Here is a 16521-nt window from a genome sequence, read left to right on the forward strand (position 1 = left end):
ACCAGAAAAACATGGAGATTTGTCTTTCTGGTGCAATTTTTGGTTCCCTTCACCACCTGAGCTATGACAAATCAAACAAACCAAAAGCCGCCTATTACTTGCCTGCAACAGAAGACAAAGAAATGATCCGGGCCATGAAAAGATTGTTTAATTCCATGAAAATATTTTGAAGAGAACGACTATTATTTAACAAAGCATTTAAACATTTTAAAAAAAATCAACACGTGCACGAAAGATTAAAAATTACTGAAAAGTTATGACTCAAAGACAATTATTTCTCAACATTTCAAAATAATTTTAGCCAACTGTGCAAGTACAAAGATTTTTTTCCTCCCCTTACATTTAACTACCCTCATAAAGGTTGCTTTATACCACAGGAATTAAAAGATCCTCCTGAGGAAACAAATCCGGCCCTACAAAAACAGTAGCACAAAAGAACTATTAGTCCTTTACTAGAACTGTTAAAAGCAGCTCAAACTGGCTGTGAAGTACAATCCATAGGGTTGTTCTTGGCTGAAAGAGTGAGAACCTAATCCTTGTCTTTCATTTGGAACTTTAAAATAAAAAAGCCAGCATTAAACAACTATTCAATGTAGTTTGGTCAGTAATGGCATACGGTCACATTATTATAAATAACCCTGTTTACAATATCCCAAAACTCTAACCTTTAGTGTTTTATCACCCTCAATGTAAATACACTAAATCATATGTGTAATAGTGGCACGCTTAATAGTAAAAGGAAGAAATTTTTCCACACAAGAGACACATAGATTTAGTTTTACTGATAGTACAACTGCTAGTAACACTGAAAAAAGTTCTAAAGGAATCCAGCATTGCTGTGTCCAAATATTGCTTTGATTCCCACCTTTAGAAAAGCAGGATTTTAAATACAGCAGAAAGCTGGTTTATGAAGCTTAATTTAACTTTTTCTTTGCCCCTCCCATCCCTTCCCATATACTAAGATTACCCTATTTTGCTTAGATTTGACGTTTTCATTAACATAATTCACAAATGGCAGACAAATAACATGAGCAATGACCGGGTGCTGCAGACAACTATATTTACATGTATAAATGTGTCCAAATCGCAATGTTTACAAATAAAAGTGCACATAGATAATTACAAAGTATCACTCCAATTTTTAACTGGTCCTTACAATAAAGCATACTTGGAAATAGACGAGCACTGCAGTTCATTAGAAACTGGTGTCTTCTCCCATCCCCAACTCAAAAAAAAAAAAATAGGCAATTAAAAAAGGCTCCATAAAAATCCTAGTAAAAACATTCATCGGAGGTAAAACAAAATCGATACATGTACTTTTGTTTTCAATGTGTCACAATGCACCTTGGGTTGTGGAATGGTAGAGATCGAGAAAACAACTACCATTGGCTACCAACAGCTGCAGAACTGTAGAAAGATTCCAGAGGTCATACAGAGCTGAGACCCAATAGCCCTTGGCGGGATACTGAAGTGGTATTGTTGGCAATCAACAGATTTAGGCACTCGAGAGTTTTAAGGCAGCATCTGAATGACAAGCACTTGATTTCTGGAAAGAGTTGGTTGTCTTACAGCGGCAAATCTGTGCTCTTTCGATTCTAGGATTTCAGTGCTCATGAGAAAGTATTGAGGTGCTGAGCATAGGCTGGAATGGCCTAGTGCTGAGATGTATTCCATTCCCAAAGCAGAATGAATGTTACTTATACAGCCGGTGTAACGCCAAAGAACTGGAATGGTCACAATGAAGAAGATTAAAAAAAAAACCAAATTACAGCAATATAAACAGGTAGGGAAATAAAAAAAAATTAGTGCTGGAGGTTGCTACAAATGCAGGAGGCGAGGAAGAGCTATGGAAGTACAAAACATTAGGCAAACATGCCCGACACGTATCTAGACATGCAGGAAAAGGTTAGGGCGAGCATGGAAGTGGCACAGGCAGAAGACTGTCAATGACAAAGAGTTTGACTGAATGCTGATTTAAAAATGGATATGGAAAAAGAAGCAGCTGAAACAGCCAATATAAAATGCAAGTGGTAAACAGCTAGCATTTCAGAACTTCAAACTATGGAAAAGGTACGTTTTCAAACTGGGGTGTTTGGTTCTGTTGGAATGGAGCTTTAGCTTACCACAATTTTGAACACACAGAGGAATGCTAACGTTGTTAGTGAGAAACATATGCCTACATGCTTTCATGCAACTGACTTTTCCCCCATCTTGCTGGGCCTAACACCCTCCCCCAAAAAAGCAGCTGCATGTAACCTCCTTCAACATCTCGCCCATTTTCTCAGATACCCGCTTCAGGAACCTGCAATCCGAGAGGAAAAGAAGAACAGAACAGAATTACCAGGGGCCATTCAAAAAAAAGGAGAAGAACAGTCTTTTTTTTCCCCTTTAAAAACATCCACCTCAAATTATTACGATTATACTAGATAATGGCTCAGATCCTTTGCAAGGGTTCTCCATGTCATGCTTTCTGGATAGATGTTCACTCAGTAGAAAATTAGTGCAATTTAACTTCCAAATGCTCCCTAGCATCCAAGTGAAAATGTACAAGTATAATAAGCACAAGTAATACAAGTTAGAACATTCCAATTCTAATCATAGGATACCACAGATTAACAACCTCATAAAACAATCCGCTGCCGGCACGAAAACTTCTCCACGTATACAAAGACCTTATCTGTTCATTTTAGCACAAGGAACTGATCTGCATTTATTCCTCTAGGCACTTTCTATTGGAATGAATGGAACCAAGTAAAAGAGGCCTGCAGGAAAGCAGCTGTTAACTTTTCTGCACTTTTTGAACGGACAATTAACAAGAGAAACATGTCAAGTGTTGGCATGAGAGGGCAGGGACTCTTCAGTTGCGTGTACAAAAACATGCAAAATCCCCAATGCGAAGAAGAGCAAAAAGAAGCCGATCAGCAAGTTAAATGGCTGCTATACCACTTGCAGTCCTCTGCGTGGATCATTTTTAAGAACCTCAGATTCGATTTTGAAAGGAAAAGCTGCAAAAGTACTTACAGAATAGGAATGTTTGTAAGCCTACAAGGCAACTCCCTAGCTTCCATTGCATGCAGGCAATGGCATGTGTCCTTACAAGCAAAAGTTTTCTTTTGTTTCTGCATAACTTTACATTGCATTAGCCTGCAGACTGTTCTTATAAAATGTGTGCAGGGCATCAATGGGCAGAGGGCAATGAGAAGTAGAGTTGCTGTCCAGAAAATAAAAATTAAAGCCGGTCTTCCATTTTCATTTACCGTAATTAAGTTTTAGTTATTGCTTGGACACTGGAACAAGCTCTGGTTCAAGAAAATATATATATAGATTGTCCAGAGATGGTATACCTTTATGACGCAATTTGTTCTCAAATAATGCTCTTTTAAAAGGAAGCAATAAGCTTTACAAGAATAACATTAAAACAACGAAAACCAATAAAATATGACCTGACCGTGTACGGAAAAAGAAGACATACACGTAGGTTAAGCAGAGATGGCACAGAGAACAATCTGAGTTATACGCAGGCATTTTCCAGTTTCAAAACTGAAATCTTAGTTTGGGCTCCTGTGGTCAATCCCATATTGAAAAGACTCCTAAACGGCTTTGGACTTTTCCATCCAATTATGTGATTCAGTATTCATTAAGCAATGTTCATGGACAAGGTGATCAACTGGAGATTAGATATAGGTTACTGCACCTTTACTGTTTTTTTCTAGAGTTACATCTATGTAGCTAGTTGGCACATATCCTTCTTCTCCATTCTGCCTCCGAGCTCTTGTCCATCCATCCCCTTTGTCTTCCTCTATAATATACAAAATCTCCCCCTCTTTCATGGCAAGGGTACCTTCATTGTGACCTAAGAAGAAACAAAAAACAAAGAGTTTAGAGTTGTTTTGTTCCTTTGGAGGATTTAAACTGGTCTCTTTCTCAGCCCTCATTTTTCATTCGGGGAGACGGGGATCATTTAGTTCTCTGCAGTGAAACATGTGTTTCGAATGTAAGCCAACAGACAAAAAACCTGGTTTCTTGTTGCAAAGTTGAATCCTTGCCAATGGCTGCTTTTCTAATCTAACATATTTATTTTGTTATAATGCAGAAATACTATTGCCATTAAACAGAAACGACTTATGGCATGAATTTCCCAGAACTTAAACCAGATGCCATTATAAAAATTTACGTACAATTATATGTAAGATATAAGAAAGAAAACTGCATGCAAGGATGCACACACAGTGTTATGTTGGTGTTTGTAGACACACACATCGAGGAATGTGCACATACACCAAGCTTAGATTAAATGTTTTGAGTGTAACTGTAACGGGCTGGTGACTGATTGCACATTAAGAAAAGATTGTCACCTGCCCGACATGTTTACTGCTGTCTTTGGAGGGAGAGTTTTAAGGTCATGGGTTCTACTGTAACATTAACTTGGATAATGCTTTCTTAGACAGGCTGTCAAATGAATAAGCATGCCTTATGCTAATTATAGCTAGTAATGCTATGCTGCTGAGCTTCCATGTTGCCCAATTGAGTTTGTTGAGTTTTTCAAGTTGGTAGAAATACAAATACAACCTTACCAAGTGTACTATGCATTAGGAAAAGGCCTCCAGCCAACAACCAGAGATGCCGGTATTTCTGCAACTTGGATAATTTGGCCTTGTTTTGAGTTCCCATTGTTCTTATAGTGTAGCACTCTAACACAGGGGTCTTCAAACTTGGCAACTTTAAGACTTGTGGACTTCAACTTCCTGGCTGGCTGAGGAATTCTGGGAGTTTGTTTGTTTTGTTTTATTTATGTTTTATTTAATTTATATACCGCCCTTCTCCCTGGGGACTCAGGGCGGTTCACAGGGCATATAAATAAAAATACAATACTATACAAAAGTTAAAACAAAGATTAAATCAGTGCCCAATTAAAAAACAATAATGCAATCTAAAATGACAATTTAAAACCCAGCTCCCCCATCAGGCCAGACCGGCCAATTCAAACAAATGGGTCTTCAGACCACGACGGAAAGTTCGGAGGTCCGATGCCGTCCGGAGCTCCACCGGAGTTGAAGTCCACAAGTCATACAGTTGCCAAGTTTGAAGACCCCTGCTCTAACGCTACAAATCGTGTTTCGTTGAACAATGAAAACTCAAAAACATCCTGGATTGATTCAAGGTCACTCACATTTATCCTATACAGAGACTTCAGTCCAGTTAAACTTACCATCAAACGGATAGATAGCTTTACAATGTCCTATAGCTGGCAAAGGATCGTCATCTTCAAACTCATCATCGAATTCATTATGGGGGCCGTGCTGCTGGGGTGGACTTCGAACTTCTTGGTTCGCATCATCGGTGTAGCTCCCCTCAGGACTAAAATGCAATAGATAACAGAGAGCATTTCTCAGACCAAATTCTCCTAGATTTTTTTTATCAGTTAAAAAGAAGCTCAAGCATGTTCAGATTTTGTTGCCAATCATGAAGCTTTGTGAAGTAAACGTAAACGCGCCCTATATATGGAGCTATATCCTGCAAGAACCAGGAAGAGGTCTGAGAAAATATCTACAGGACCCCTCACATCCTGGATATAATCAATTTCAACTTCTCCTTTCTGGATGCCGCTATAGGGCATTCAATGCCAAAACTACTACGGTAGATACAAAGGTAATTTCCCCCCCCCTTTCCATCACTCTGCTGAACACTCCATTCCCAGAGTTTATTTATTTATTTATTTGATTTATATACCGCCCTTCTCCCGAAGGACTCAGGGCGGTGTACAGGGCAATAAAAATAATACAGGATACAAGATTTAAAGTTAAATGATTGTGCCCAATGTGGTAAGTTAGTTAAAATAATGTTAAAACCCCAAACCCATCAGGCCAGGCCGGCTTGTTCGAATAGATAAGTTTTTAGATCACGCCGGAAGGAGCGAAGGTCGGGGTCCATCCGTAGTTCAGCCAGTAAGCGGTTCCAAAGGATTGGTGCGCCCACTGAGAATGCTCTCCCCCTGGGGGTCACCAGCCGACATTCTCTGACCGGTGGTACCCTGAGGAGGCCCTCTCTGTGGGAGCGTACAGGACGGAGGGAAGTTGACACCGGCAGTAGGTGCTGCCGTAGGTAATCCGGACCCATGCCATGTAGGGCTTTGTATGTCATCACCAGCACCTTGAATTTCACTGGGAAGGCAACTGGAAGCCAATGCAGCTCACGGAGCAGAGGTGTAACATGGGAGTATCAGGAGACCCCCAAAAGAACTCGCGCAGCTGCATTTTGTACCAGCTGAAGCTTCTCAGTGGTCCTCAAGGGCAGCCCCATGTAGAGAGCATTGCAGTAGTCTAAACGAGAGGTCACAAGTGCATGAGTGACTGTACGCAAGGCATCTAGGTCCAGATAGGGTCGCAACTGGCGCACCAGACGAACCTGGGCGAAGGCCCCTCTAGTCACAGCTCCTATATGATCTTCTAAGGAGAGCTGTGAATCTAAGAGGACACCCAAATTGCGAGCCTTATCTACGGGGGGTAGTAACTCACCCCCAATAGTAAGGGATGGAATAATCTGAATTTCCTGAGATGCCGGTATGTACAGCCATTCAGTCTTGTCCGGGTTGAGTTGAAGCCTGTTCCTCCCCATCCAGACCCGGACCGCTTCCAGGCAACAGGACATCACGTAGAGGGCATCACTGGGGTGGTTTGGGGTCGAGATGAAAAGTTGGGTATCATCAGCATACTGATGATATCCCACTCCAAAACCACGGATGATCTCACCTAGCAGCTTCATATAGATGTTAAATAGGAGAGGTGAGAGGACCGACCCCTGAGGAACTCCATAAACGAGAGGTCTCGGGGTCGATCTCTGCCCACCCGCCAACACTGACTGTGAACGTTCCAGAAGGTAGGAGAACCACTGAAAAACAGTGCCTCCCACTCCCAACCTCCTGAGACGCCGCAGTAAGATACCATGGTCGATGGTATCAAAAGCCGCTGAGAGGTCTAATAGGACTAGGACAGAGGAACAACCCCTGTCCCGAGCTCGCCAGAGATCATTCATCAGAGCGACCAATGCCGTCTCCGTGCTGTGTCCGGGCCTGAAACCCGATTGGTACGGGTCTAGATAATCAGCATCTTCCAGGAACAGAGGAAGTTGATGCGCCACTATGCTCTCAACAACCTTCGCAAGAAAGCGAAGGTTGGAGACCGGGCGAAAGTTGTTTAAAACAGCTGGGTCCAGGACAGGCTTTTTGAGGAGGGGTCTCACCACCGCTTCTTTCAAGGCGGCGGGAAAACTGCCCTCTTTCAATGAAGCAGTTATCACTGCATGGATCCAGCTTCGTGTCCCATCCCAAGCCGCATAAACCAGCCAGGAGGGGCACGGGTCCAATAAGGACGTGGTGGAGCTCAGTTTCCTCATGATCTTGTCTACCTCGTCCAGAGTCACAGGATCGAACTCTTCCCAGATAACATCAACAAGACTGTCCATGTTCTCATCATCAGATTCTGCCCAGTCGGAATCCAAACCGGTCCGGATCCGAGCGATTTTCTCCAGCAGATGTTGGCTAAATTCCTCGGCACGACCCTGTAAGGGATCCTCCTTCACCTCTTGATTAAGGAGGGAGCGGGTCACCCTAAACAGGGCGGTCGGGCGATTATCTGCGGACGCGATAAGGGTAGCAAAGTAATTAGACCTTGCCCTCAACGCCACGAGATAAGACCTCGTAAAGGACCTTAGTCGCGATCGGTCGGATTCGGATCGGCTGGATCTCCAACAGCTCTCTAGGCCCCGTCTCCGACGTTTCATCTCCCGGAGCTCCGTAGAAAACCATGGAGCCCACTGGGATCTGCACCGGGTCAGGGGCCGCATGGGTACAACTCGGTCGAGTGCTTCCGTGGCTGCCTTTTCCCAGGCTTCCACCATGGCATCGGCGGAGCTATGAGCAAAGGAGGCAGGTGGGGACCCAAGCGCTGTTTGGAACCGCTCAGGGTCCATTAGCCGTCTGGGGCGGTACCATCTCGTTGGTTCAGTAACCCCACGACAGGGAGTGGCAAAACAGAAGGTCAGCCGCAGGAGATGATGATCAGTCCATGACGGGCGTAACAATTGGGGAACCCCCACCCACATCATCTAACCACTGTCCAGATAGGAAAATCAAATCAAGCGTGTGACCCCCATGAGTTGGGCCCTGGATTTTCTGCGTCAGGTCCATGGCCGTCATGGAAGCCATGAACTCCCGAGCTAACTCAGATGATCCCCCCAGGGATGGTAGGTTGAAGTCACCCAAGATCATAAATTTGGGGAACTCAACCACCAGTCCCGAGAGGATGACAAGAAGCTCAGGCAGGGCTGCCGCTATGCGACTAGGTGAAAGGTACACCAGCAGCAAGCCCAACTGAGCCTTAGGGCCACATCTTAGGAGGAGAGACTCACACCCGGCTATTTGGACAACAGTGGCCCCCCGCGGATATAGGTTCTCCCTCACCGCTACCGCCACTCCCCTGCCTCTTCCCTGAGCCCGAGGCCTGTGTAGCACCCGGAAACCTGGTGGGCAAAGATCCACCAAAGGGACACCACCCTCTGGTCCTAACCAGGTCTCCGTAATGCAAGCCAGATCCGCATATTCTCCCTCAACCAAATCCCGGATGAGAGGAGCTTTATTAACTACGGACCTGGCGTTAAGATATACAAGCCTGAGCTCAGGTGGTTGCTTATCTTCGCTCCCGGAACCACGGGCTGAAACCAGAGGGTCGGAGCACATCACCGCTTGAAGATAGCGGGGACGCACTCCCGGATGTTGATGCGGCCCTCTGTTCGTACACCTACTGCCATTCCCTAACGTCGTGGGAATAGGTAATCCCACACCCCGCTTCGGGGGCCCGGGGGTAGCTAGTCCAAGCTCCATCTTAGCGTGATCAATCTCAGGCCTGGCCTGAATAGCGGTTGGTGGACAACCCCCAGTATCCAATCGAACCTGTAATCCCTCCCCTCTCCCTAACCCCACAAAAAATTTAGCTAAAAAATAAACCAGGGATCTCTTATTGGATTTATATCGGAGGTCCCTGTCCCTGCCCAACCATCTCTCAGGGTCCCAATAATTGGGTCCGTCATCAAGAGGAGAAATAGAGAAAGAGGCGGGTCGCACCCAGGAAGAGGAGGTACCCCTGAGAGCGAGTAAGTCTGTGCTAGCGTAACAAAGGTGAGCCATAATTGTTCATAAGGTCCAGCAATAGGCGATTCCATGATTGATCAGGAGGATTTAAAGTCAGAAAGTGGGCAGATATCCAGACCATCAAACCAGCTCCACTGCCACTCAAGTTGGTTAAATCTCTGGAGCAGGTCAGCCACCGTCCTCTCACGACGGTCATAGGCCTGATCCGGTAAGCGGCTTGAAATATACGCCCAGGGTAAGGCAGGTCTCTCACCTCTAGGGGGGTAGCCGATGGAAAGTCTAAGCCACTCTCTCACAGTGACTTTATACCCGGGTCTTTCTGAGTCCTTTGGGGGTTCTAATTTCTCATCTTTTCTCACCTTCTTATCTTTCCTAATATCTTCTCCTATTGGTTTCTTATGATTTGTGAACTACTGTTTATTATGATCTATGACTTATCACTTGCCGTTTGTATATAAACTGTGAGCTTGTGTGCCGGAGACAGATTCCTTGTGTGTCTACTCACCCTTGGCCAATAAAGAATTCTATGATTCTATATGTAAAAATATTACTGAAAAATACAGGCAGGGGATGAACATTGTTGAATATACAATGGCTTTTTAAAAGCAAAAGTGCTTTGATTCCATCTGTCCAGCATATGAAAAAAAAACAGAGCAATAATACTGGTATTTTAAACGTGCTCGGTCTATTGGAATAAAGTCCTGTCTCTTCTGATTATATCTTCTGATTCCCTCCACCACACATGCTTTATAACAGTAGAAAAAAAATAACCGTACATACCCTTGTTTAAAATTTCAAAGTGAAACAGTCCATAATTTTTAATCCCCGCTTTACTTAAAATAGAAAATGAAACCATTTGTTTACCTAAAGTTTTTTTTTAATTTCCACTGACTGCCTAAAAAAAGGAGAATATGTAGGAGTGTTTTTTTTTACTTTTTCAGCCTGCTTTGCCTGAATAAAGAACCCTTAATTTACAGTTTCAATTTTGTTACACCTCAATTGCAATGTAATGAAGAGAAGCATATTTATTCTTTAGAAAGTTAGCCAAGCAAATGAAACTGAGGAATGGTAGAAGCTTTTCTTTGGGAAAAAGAGAACTCTATGAAGTTGGCTAAATCATCTGAAGTATAATGCTGAAGGCATTTTTGCAAGTGGAACCTTTGCATTCCTATAGGTTTTGTGAATACTTTTTATGAACAAGCACGTGCACCACTCTTTATAAATATTATTTCTATCTATTAAAACACATGCACGTAACACTTTTTTAAACAGTTACAGAAATTTATAATACTGTATTTTCCAGCGTATAGACGACTGGGCGTATAAGACGACCCCCCAACTTTTGAGATGATTTTCAAGATTTTTCATCTTATACGCCGGAAAATCAGCGAGCCCGGGAAGGCACGCCCTCCCCTCTCACTGTGGAGGAAGCAGGGCAGGCTGGCGTCTGGCGGGAGCCAGCAGGGCTCCTAAGGAGTCCTCAGGGATACTGCCTCAAGAGGGAAGAGCGTTGGGCGGGAGCCGGCAGGGCAGTCCTGCGCACGCGCGCACTCCCCAGCTGTTAAGGAGTGCTCCTTAACAGCTGGGGAGTGCGCGCATGCGCAGGACTGCCCTGCCGGCTCCCGCCAGACGCCAGCCTGCCCTGCTTCCTCCACAGTGAGAGGGGAGGGCGTGCCTTCCCGGGCTCGCTGATTTTCCGGCGTATAAGACGAGTGGGCGTATAAGACGACCCCCCAACTTTTGAGATGATTTTCATGGGTTAAAAAGTCGTCTTATACGCCGGAAAATACGGTATATGAAGGAAATCAATCCACTAACAATGCAATTATATCATCAAAACAATACTGAAGGTTAAAATTTCTAAATGTACATATCAGCACATAACAGAAAAGATGTTAAGAGAAAGAAAAACAGGGCTGGAGAAGCTGGCAAACATTGGAAGCGGCAGCCATTTCTTTCTCCAATCAGAAAGTTCAATAAAACTGAAACTACGTAAATAAAACTTCATGTAGCATGAAGATTTAATGCAAAGCTTTTTTTGAGATGATGTGACACAAAAAGATCTTGTGGGGAAAAATGTCTTTTTATATTTCTTCACATGTTTACACACACTTTATGTGTTTTAGTAAAATGACGGGGTTCTAATTCTCCCTTGCCAAAGGTCTGGCTAAAATATCTTCAAGGCTTTTCTCAAAAATAGCAGAGGGGGGGATCTGAATCTGAGGGAGAACCTTATTCCAGAAGACAGGTGCAGCTACAGAGAAGGCACACCTGTGCAAGCAGGTGCTCTGCAATCCAAGGAACATATGTGGTGCACCTCTCTTCCAATAATTGTCAGCTGTACTTTCTAAGTATGTCTGGCCGTTCCTGATTTTTATTGTATTGTCAGAAGAGAGAAGTTTTATATACTGTTATGATCTTGCTATTGCAAAGCACCACTTTCAGAGGATTTGCCTTACTCTATATTTCAGGTATATAGATTACCCAAATGACTAGATTACTTGTTTTAGAAATCTACTGGCAGACCAGAAAAAAGTGTAATATAGCGACCTCTCTCTTCCTTGGGTTACGAGATGGTTGATGTCACTGCTGTGCCTTCGGTCTCCTCTTGTTGCTACTTTACCTTCAACTTCAGAAAGCCATGCCTGAAGAGAGAGAGAAACCGGTTACCTGTGCTAGAATGAAATATAAAAATTCTGTTCAAGTGTCCAGGATACTTCTGGAACCCGCAGGCTTTATTTCTTGTACATACGTATGTACTTTTAGATTGTTTTAAAGTTGTTGTTGGTTTTTTTTAAGGGACTGGCGTACTGCAGTACAAAATGACAGCCTCCAGTGTAACCTTTATGGTTCCACTTATCCATTTGGTTTCATATGGGTCTAAAGGAATACTCATAGGCAAGTAACTATTTGGAAATATTTTTTCCTCTCCAGGAGAAAACAGACAAATGTAACTTGGGAGTGATAGGGAAAAGAATGCCGAGGAACATTAAAAAAACCTCTAAAAGGAGTTAGAGAATTGAGGAGTGTTTGGCCTGTGTTGTGGATACACAAGCATGCATGTATGGTCAAAGGAAATAAAAATTTAACCCAGAATCCATTCTGTGTTCAGCCATCATGAAACCACCACTTGCAAACATCCAGTTAATTCATCCCCATTTGAAATGCCACAGCTGTCTTTTGTTTGCCAAACTTTCAATTTTATTTAAGAATTAAGATGACCCAAATATATTCCCTGAAGTATGTTATTTTTCAACTGGGGCAGATTTAAATAAATAAAATAATAAATCTGTATTTTTTTAACTAAAGTACTTCCAAAAATTATATTAAGCGCAGAAAAGTTACAAACTTTTTGATTCAGTATAAAGGTAAAGGAGTCCCTGTGGATTTTACTCTGCTAGTCATTGCTGACTATAGGGGGCAATGCTCATCTCTGTTTCAAGGCCATTAAATCAGCCCTGTCTGGAGAATTTCTGCGGTCATGTGGCCAGCATGACATCATGAAGCGCTGTTACCTTCCCACTGAAGTGTACACTTTCAAACTGCTAGGATGGCAGGAGCTGGGGCAAGGACAGAGAGCTCATCCTGTCGCATGGAGCTCGGGTCTCAAACCTGGGCTGCCAGCCTTCCAGTTGACAAGCCCAGTGTCTTAACTGCTGAGACAGTGTGCTGCTCAGTTCAATGTTTTTAGGTATCTTGCAGGCAAAACCATCCATATAATTATCATCAATTGCTGCATTCAACTGAATATTAGACTGAGTTGGCAAAGACATTGAGGCTGTTGCAAGTGGGCTGAAATGCTGCAGCAAAGAGGACTTTGCCTACTTTGATTTGAATGACTCTTCGGAACTTGGAGAATGCCTCGCTTAGGAGACTGAAAAGTTGTACTAATCCTTGTCTGAAAAGCTATCCAATGAACAGATTTTAACCTCATTCTTGTGGATTTCCATTCGCAGACGGTCCATGTTGTTCATAGTTTCCATTAATTTTGGCTGAAGACTTCCTGGATCGCCCATTTGTGGATTTTTCTCATACACATCTTTCATTTTGATGAGGGCATCTCTACAGAAAAATGCAATTGTCAGGGGTTCATCAAATGATGTTCAACAACCTGCCTCTGTTCATCATCCTTTTGGGAGAAAGACAACTGGCTCTATGCCAAAACCAGAGGCACTATAACGGGCTACTTATCTGTAATTGTGATTCTTCACTTCATTAATCTGTGAATTCACACAAAAAAGGTTGGGGCTTCCAATGCTTCACAGATCTTGGCAGGAACCTGTCCTCTTTGTGTATCACAACTACTCTTTTGTGTGGCATACGGCACCTTCTAATCTCCTCAATACTCAGATTCAAAAGTTGTATTAAACCCTAACAAAAAGCAAAAAAATAGAGTAAAATATCTGAATTTATACATGATCAACTGAAAACCCACAGCTGGCTTCAGTTTTTGTGACTTGTACATAAGGATGTCCCTATGTGGTAGAACTAATGAGACTGATTTTTTTTCTGAGTTTGCTTTGTGTCAAATAATTTTAAAATGTCTCAGTTATCACCCCAAAATGATAAGCATAGAATTTTTCTATAAGATTTTATATAAGGGATATCTCCTCTCTTAACAGTTCTTTCCTGGAACTACAGTATTTTACACATGAATGAAATTATATTTTGACTACTGTTGCATTAGGAACAATTTAAATTTTGTCTAATAATAACACAGGTACAGGTTGTGAACTGTTCTTTCACGAACACTTATCATAATTTTCACAAGGACTATTCATACAGGCAGTGCTCGATTTATGAGGATTAGGAATTACAACGGCCTCAGAATGGGTGTTTTTACAGCCTGTAAATCACTGCCAGCCATTGTAAAATGTTGTGCTCACCCCACCATTTACAGCCAGTTGCCGCAACCCAGAATCACATGACCACATTTTGTTTCCAGCCCCCCCCCCCAAAATCCATTAGGAAGAATGGGTTTGCTTAATGACTGCACCATTTGCTTGATGACTGTGTGATTCACTTAACAATCACGCAAAAAAAAAATGTCAGGAAAATGAGTCTGGTCACATAAGTGCCTCGACTTACAACTGTAACAGCTTATACTGGATTTCCGGTCCCAATTGTAATTGAAAATCGAGGACTATCTATAATTTTTACTTTCAAGATACTGAGTATCTCATTTTTCTTTCCCTATTTATATACTTTATAATTCCTATCACTACTATTATCTTCATTCTTGCCATGTTCTCTTACATATTTAGATGCTGGTTATCAATTTATTCTTTCTTTGCATTCTACTCAAACAATAAACTCTCATTTCATCACAAACGGGAAGATAATTGTTTACAAAGTGAAAGAAGAGAATTCCATCATCTTTCTGGGAATAAAAGCTGAGCTTTAGTGCTACATAAAGGTGGACTGGTATCATCCAAAGCCCATAAATGTGAATCACAACTGAAGAACCAAAATTCCAAATGCTTAGGAGGATTTATGATAAATCAAACCAGATGGATGCTTGGAGTGAAAGAGTTTCAAATTCTAGGTAGAGCAAAATAACATCAGCATCAAGAGTCAGAATAACATAAATACTTTTGATCTGTCTCTTTCTGTAGTTCTCTGTTAAGCTCATCAATCCGCTGCTGAAGTTTTTTCCGCCTCTGTTCTGGTGGCAAGTGACTGAAATCTTCTTGTGAAGGACCCTGAAACCAAATAAAATAAAACACTTAGAAATGGTAGCTCTCCCACTGATATTTCTGTTGGCAGTAAACCTAATAGTATAATTCTTTGCTGTATAATGCAGTTGAAAGAAATAATTTACCCACTTCAACAATACTGCAAACTATAGATGTATACAAAAGTGTATATCTAATACTGAATTTGGTATCTTGATGATCTACTGTTCTTTGCTACTCCAAAGCAACAATTGAACAATCTGCAAATGGATGTGGTGGATTACTATATTCTTTCCCAATATGCTTAGAGTATTACAATATTCTTCCTTATCACAAACAACAAAACAAGAGATAATAAGCTTAAGTTCTAGAAAAGGAAATTAGATTAATATATTAATAAGCAAATTGTAATACATTTTCTTGCAATTTTGGAAATCATTTGAAAGAGAAAAACAATCTTCAGGAATAGTATAGATTTATTAATCTATTTGCTGTAGAATCATCCAAAAAGGCTAATATAGAATACATACTTGGGTTTTTCTTTAAATCATATAAATGTTTTGCCACTTTCTAAAAAGATTCTTCTAAAAAGACAGAAAACTAGCACCCTGATAACTAGCAACAGTAAACTGGAAGCCAATCTCAGGAATGCAAACTCCTTTCCCAAAATGAAGATACATTTCAGTTTTAATTGTGGTTAACCAGGAAATCTGTACCAATATCAACATAAGTAAGTTAGATGTTATACTCAAATTTGAAATGTTAATTTAACACAAGAATACTTGTATTATGTTGGGAGTTTTTAAAACTGTGATATAGTGCAGGGCACATAGTGTAATATTTTGCAACAAAGTTTCCCTTTATTATTTTACTGTAAATAAAACTAATAATGGTAAAGGTGGTCAGCACAAGAGTGAATGCAGTAGCAGTATACAGTAAGGATCTCTCTAGTTTGATTGTGTCACTCTTAGTTAAAAATCGGTCTTCACAAACCCATTTACCTGTAATAAAGATCATTCTTTAGCCTTGGTGGAGCAGTGGGCTAATGCCTCCTTAAGTAACACCAGCTGCCTGCAATTACGTAGTGCAGGTTCGAGTCCCACCAGGCTCAAGGTTGACTCAGCCTTCCATCCTTCCGAGGTAGGTAAAATGAGGACCCAGATTGTTGGGGACTTTGTAATAATGCCGGTTGGGGGGCGCGCGAAAGCCCTAATAAGCAGGCATATACATAGAATAAAAGGCTATTGCTAAGCACATTGATTTGTGCTTTAGATTGTAAGCCACCCTGAGTCTTCGGAGAAGGGCGGGATATAAATGGGATTTTTTTAAAAAAAATCTTATGAAGAAAAGCTATTAAAGAGCTTGGAAGTAGTCAGTCTCAAACTTCACTGAAAAGACGTTGAAATCTTCTCCAAACAGGGAAGATCACATGCCAAAGAACAAAATTGGTTCTTTGACAGAAAATCAAGAACAGCAGCACCAGAAATCTAAAAACCAACCACTTCTTTTTAGCCTCTATTTCTTGTTTCCCGTAGCACATGATGGCAAATTAATTTCATGATGTAATTTGCTCTATTTTTCTGGAAAGCTTGATTTGGGAATAGTTACATCATATCCCTAAATCAAATTACCTGGCATGAGTGCAGACTGAATTTAAACAGAAACCTTTTTTTTATAACCTAAAGAAAGTTCCTTTCCAAA

At 41.6% G+C, this 16521-nt stretch overlaps 1 protein-coding gene across 2 annotated transcripts in view; it reads right to left on the reverse strand.

The window, feature by feature from the left end:
- Nucleotides 1-131: 131 nt before the first annotated feature.
- Nucleotides 132-16521, reverse strand: part of FNBP1L (formin binding protein 1 like) — a 76372-nt gene continuing 59982 nt past the window's right edge. Inside the window, exons 10-15 of one of the 2 annotated variants that reach the window (XM_083360595.1) lie at nt 14738-14847; nt 13075-13207; nt 11696-11790; nt 5210-5358; nt 3695-3853; nt 132-2302 (exon numbers count right to left, since the gene is read on the reverse strand). In XM_083360595.1, the coding sequence (XP_083216721.1) occupies nt 2295-2302; nt 3695-3853; nt 5210-5358; nt 11696-11790; nt 13075-13207; nt 14738-14847 (654 nt within the window). In that variant the 3' untranslated portion in view covers nt 132-2294. Of the gene's footprint in view, nt 3854-5209; nt 5359-11695; nt 11791-13074; nt 13208-14737; nt 14848-16521 lie in introns of both variants that reach the window. The other variant, XM_083360594.1, reaches the window with a different exon arrangement.

The sequence above is a fragment of the Vipera ursinii genome, assembly GCF_947247035.1.
Source record: "Vipera ursinii genome assembly, chromosome: 3".
NCBI classification, from domain to species: domain Eukaryota; kingdom Metazoa; phylum Chordata; class Lepidosauria; order Squamata; family Viperidae; genus Vipera; species Vipera ursinii.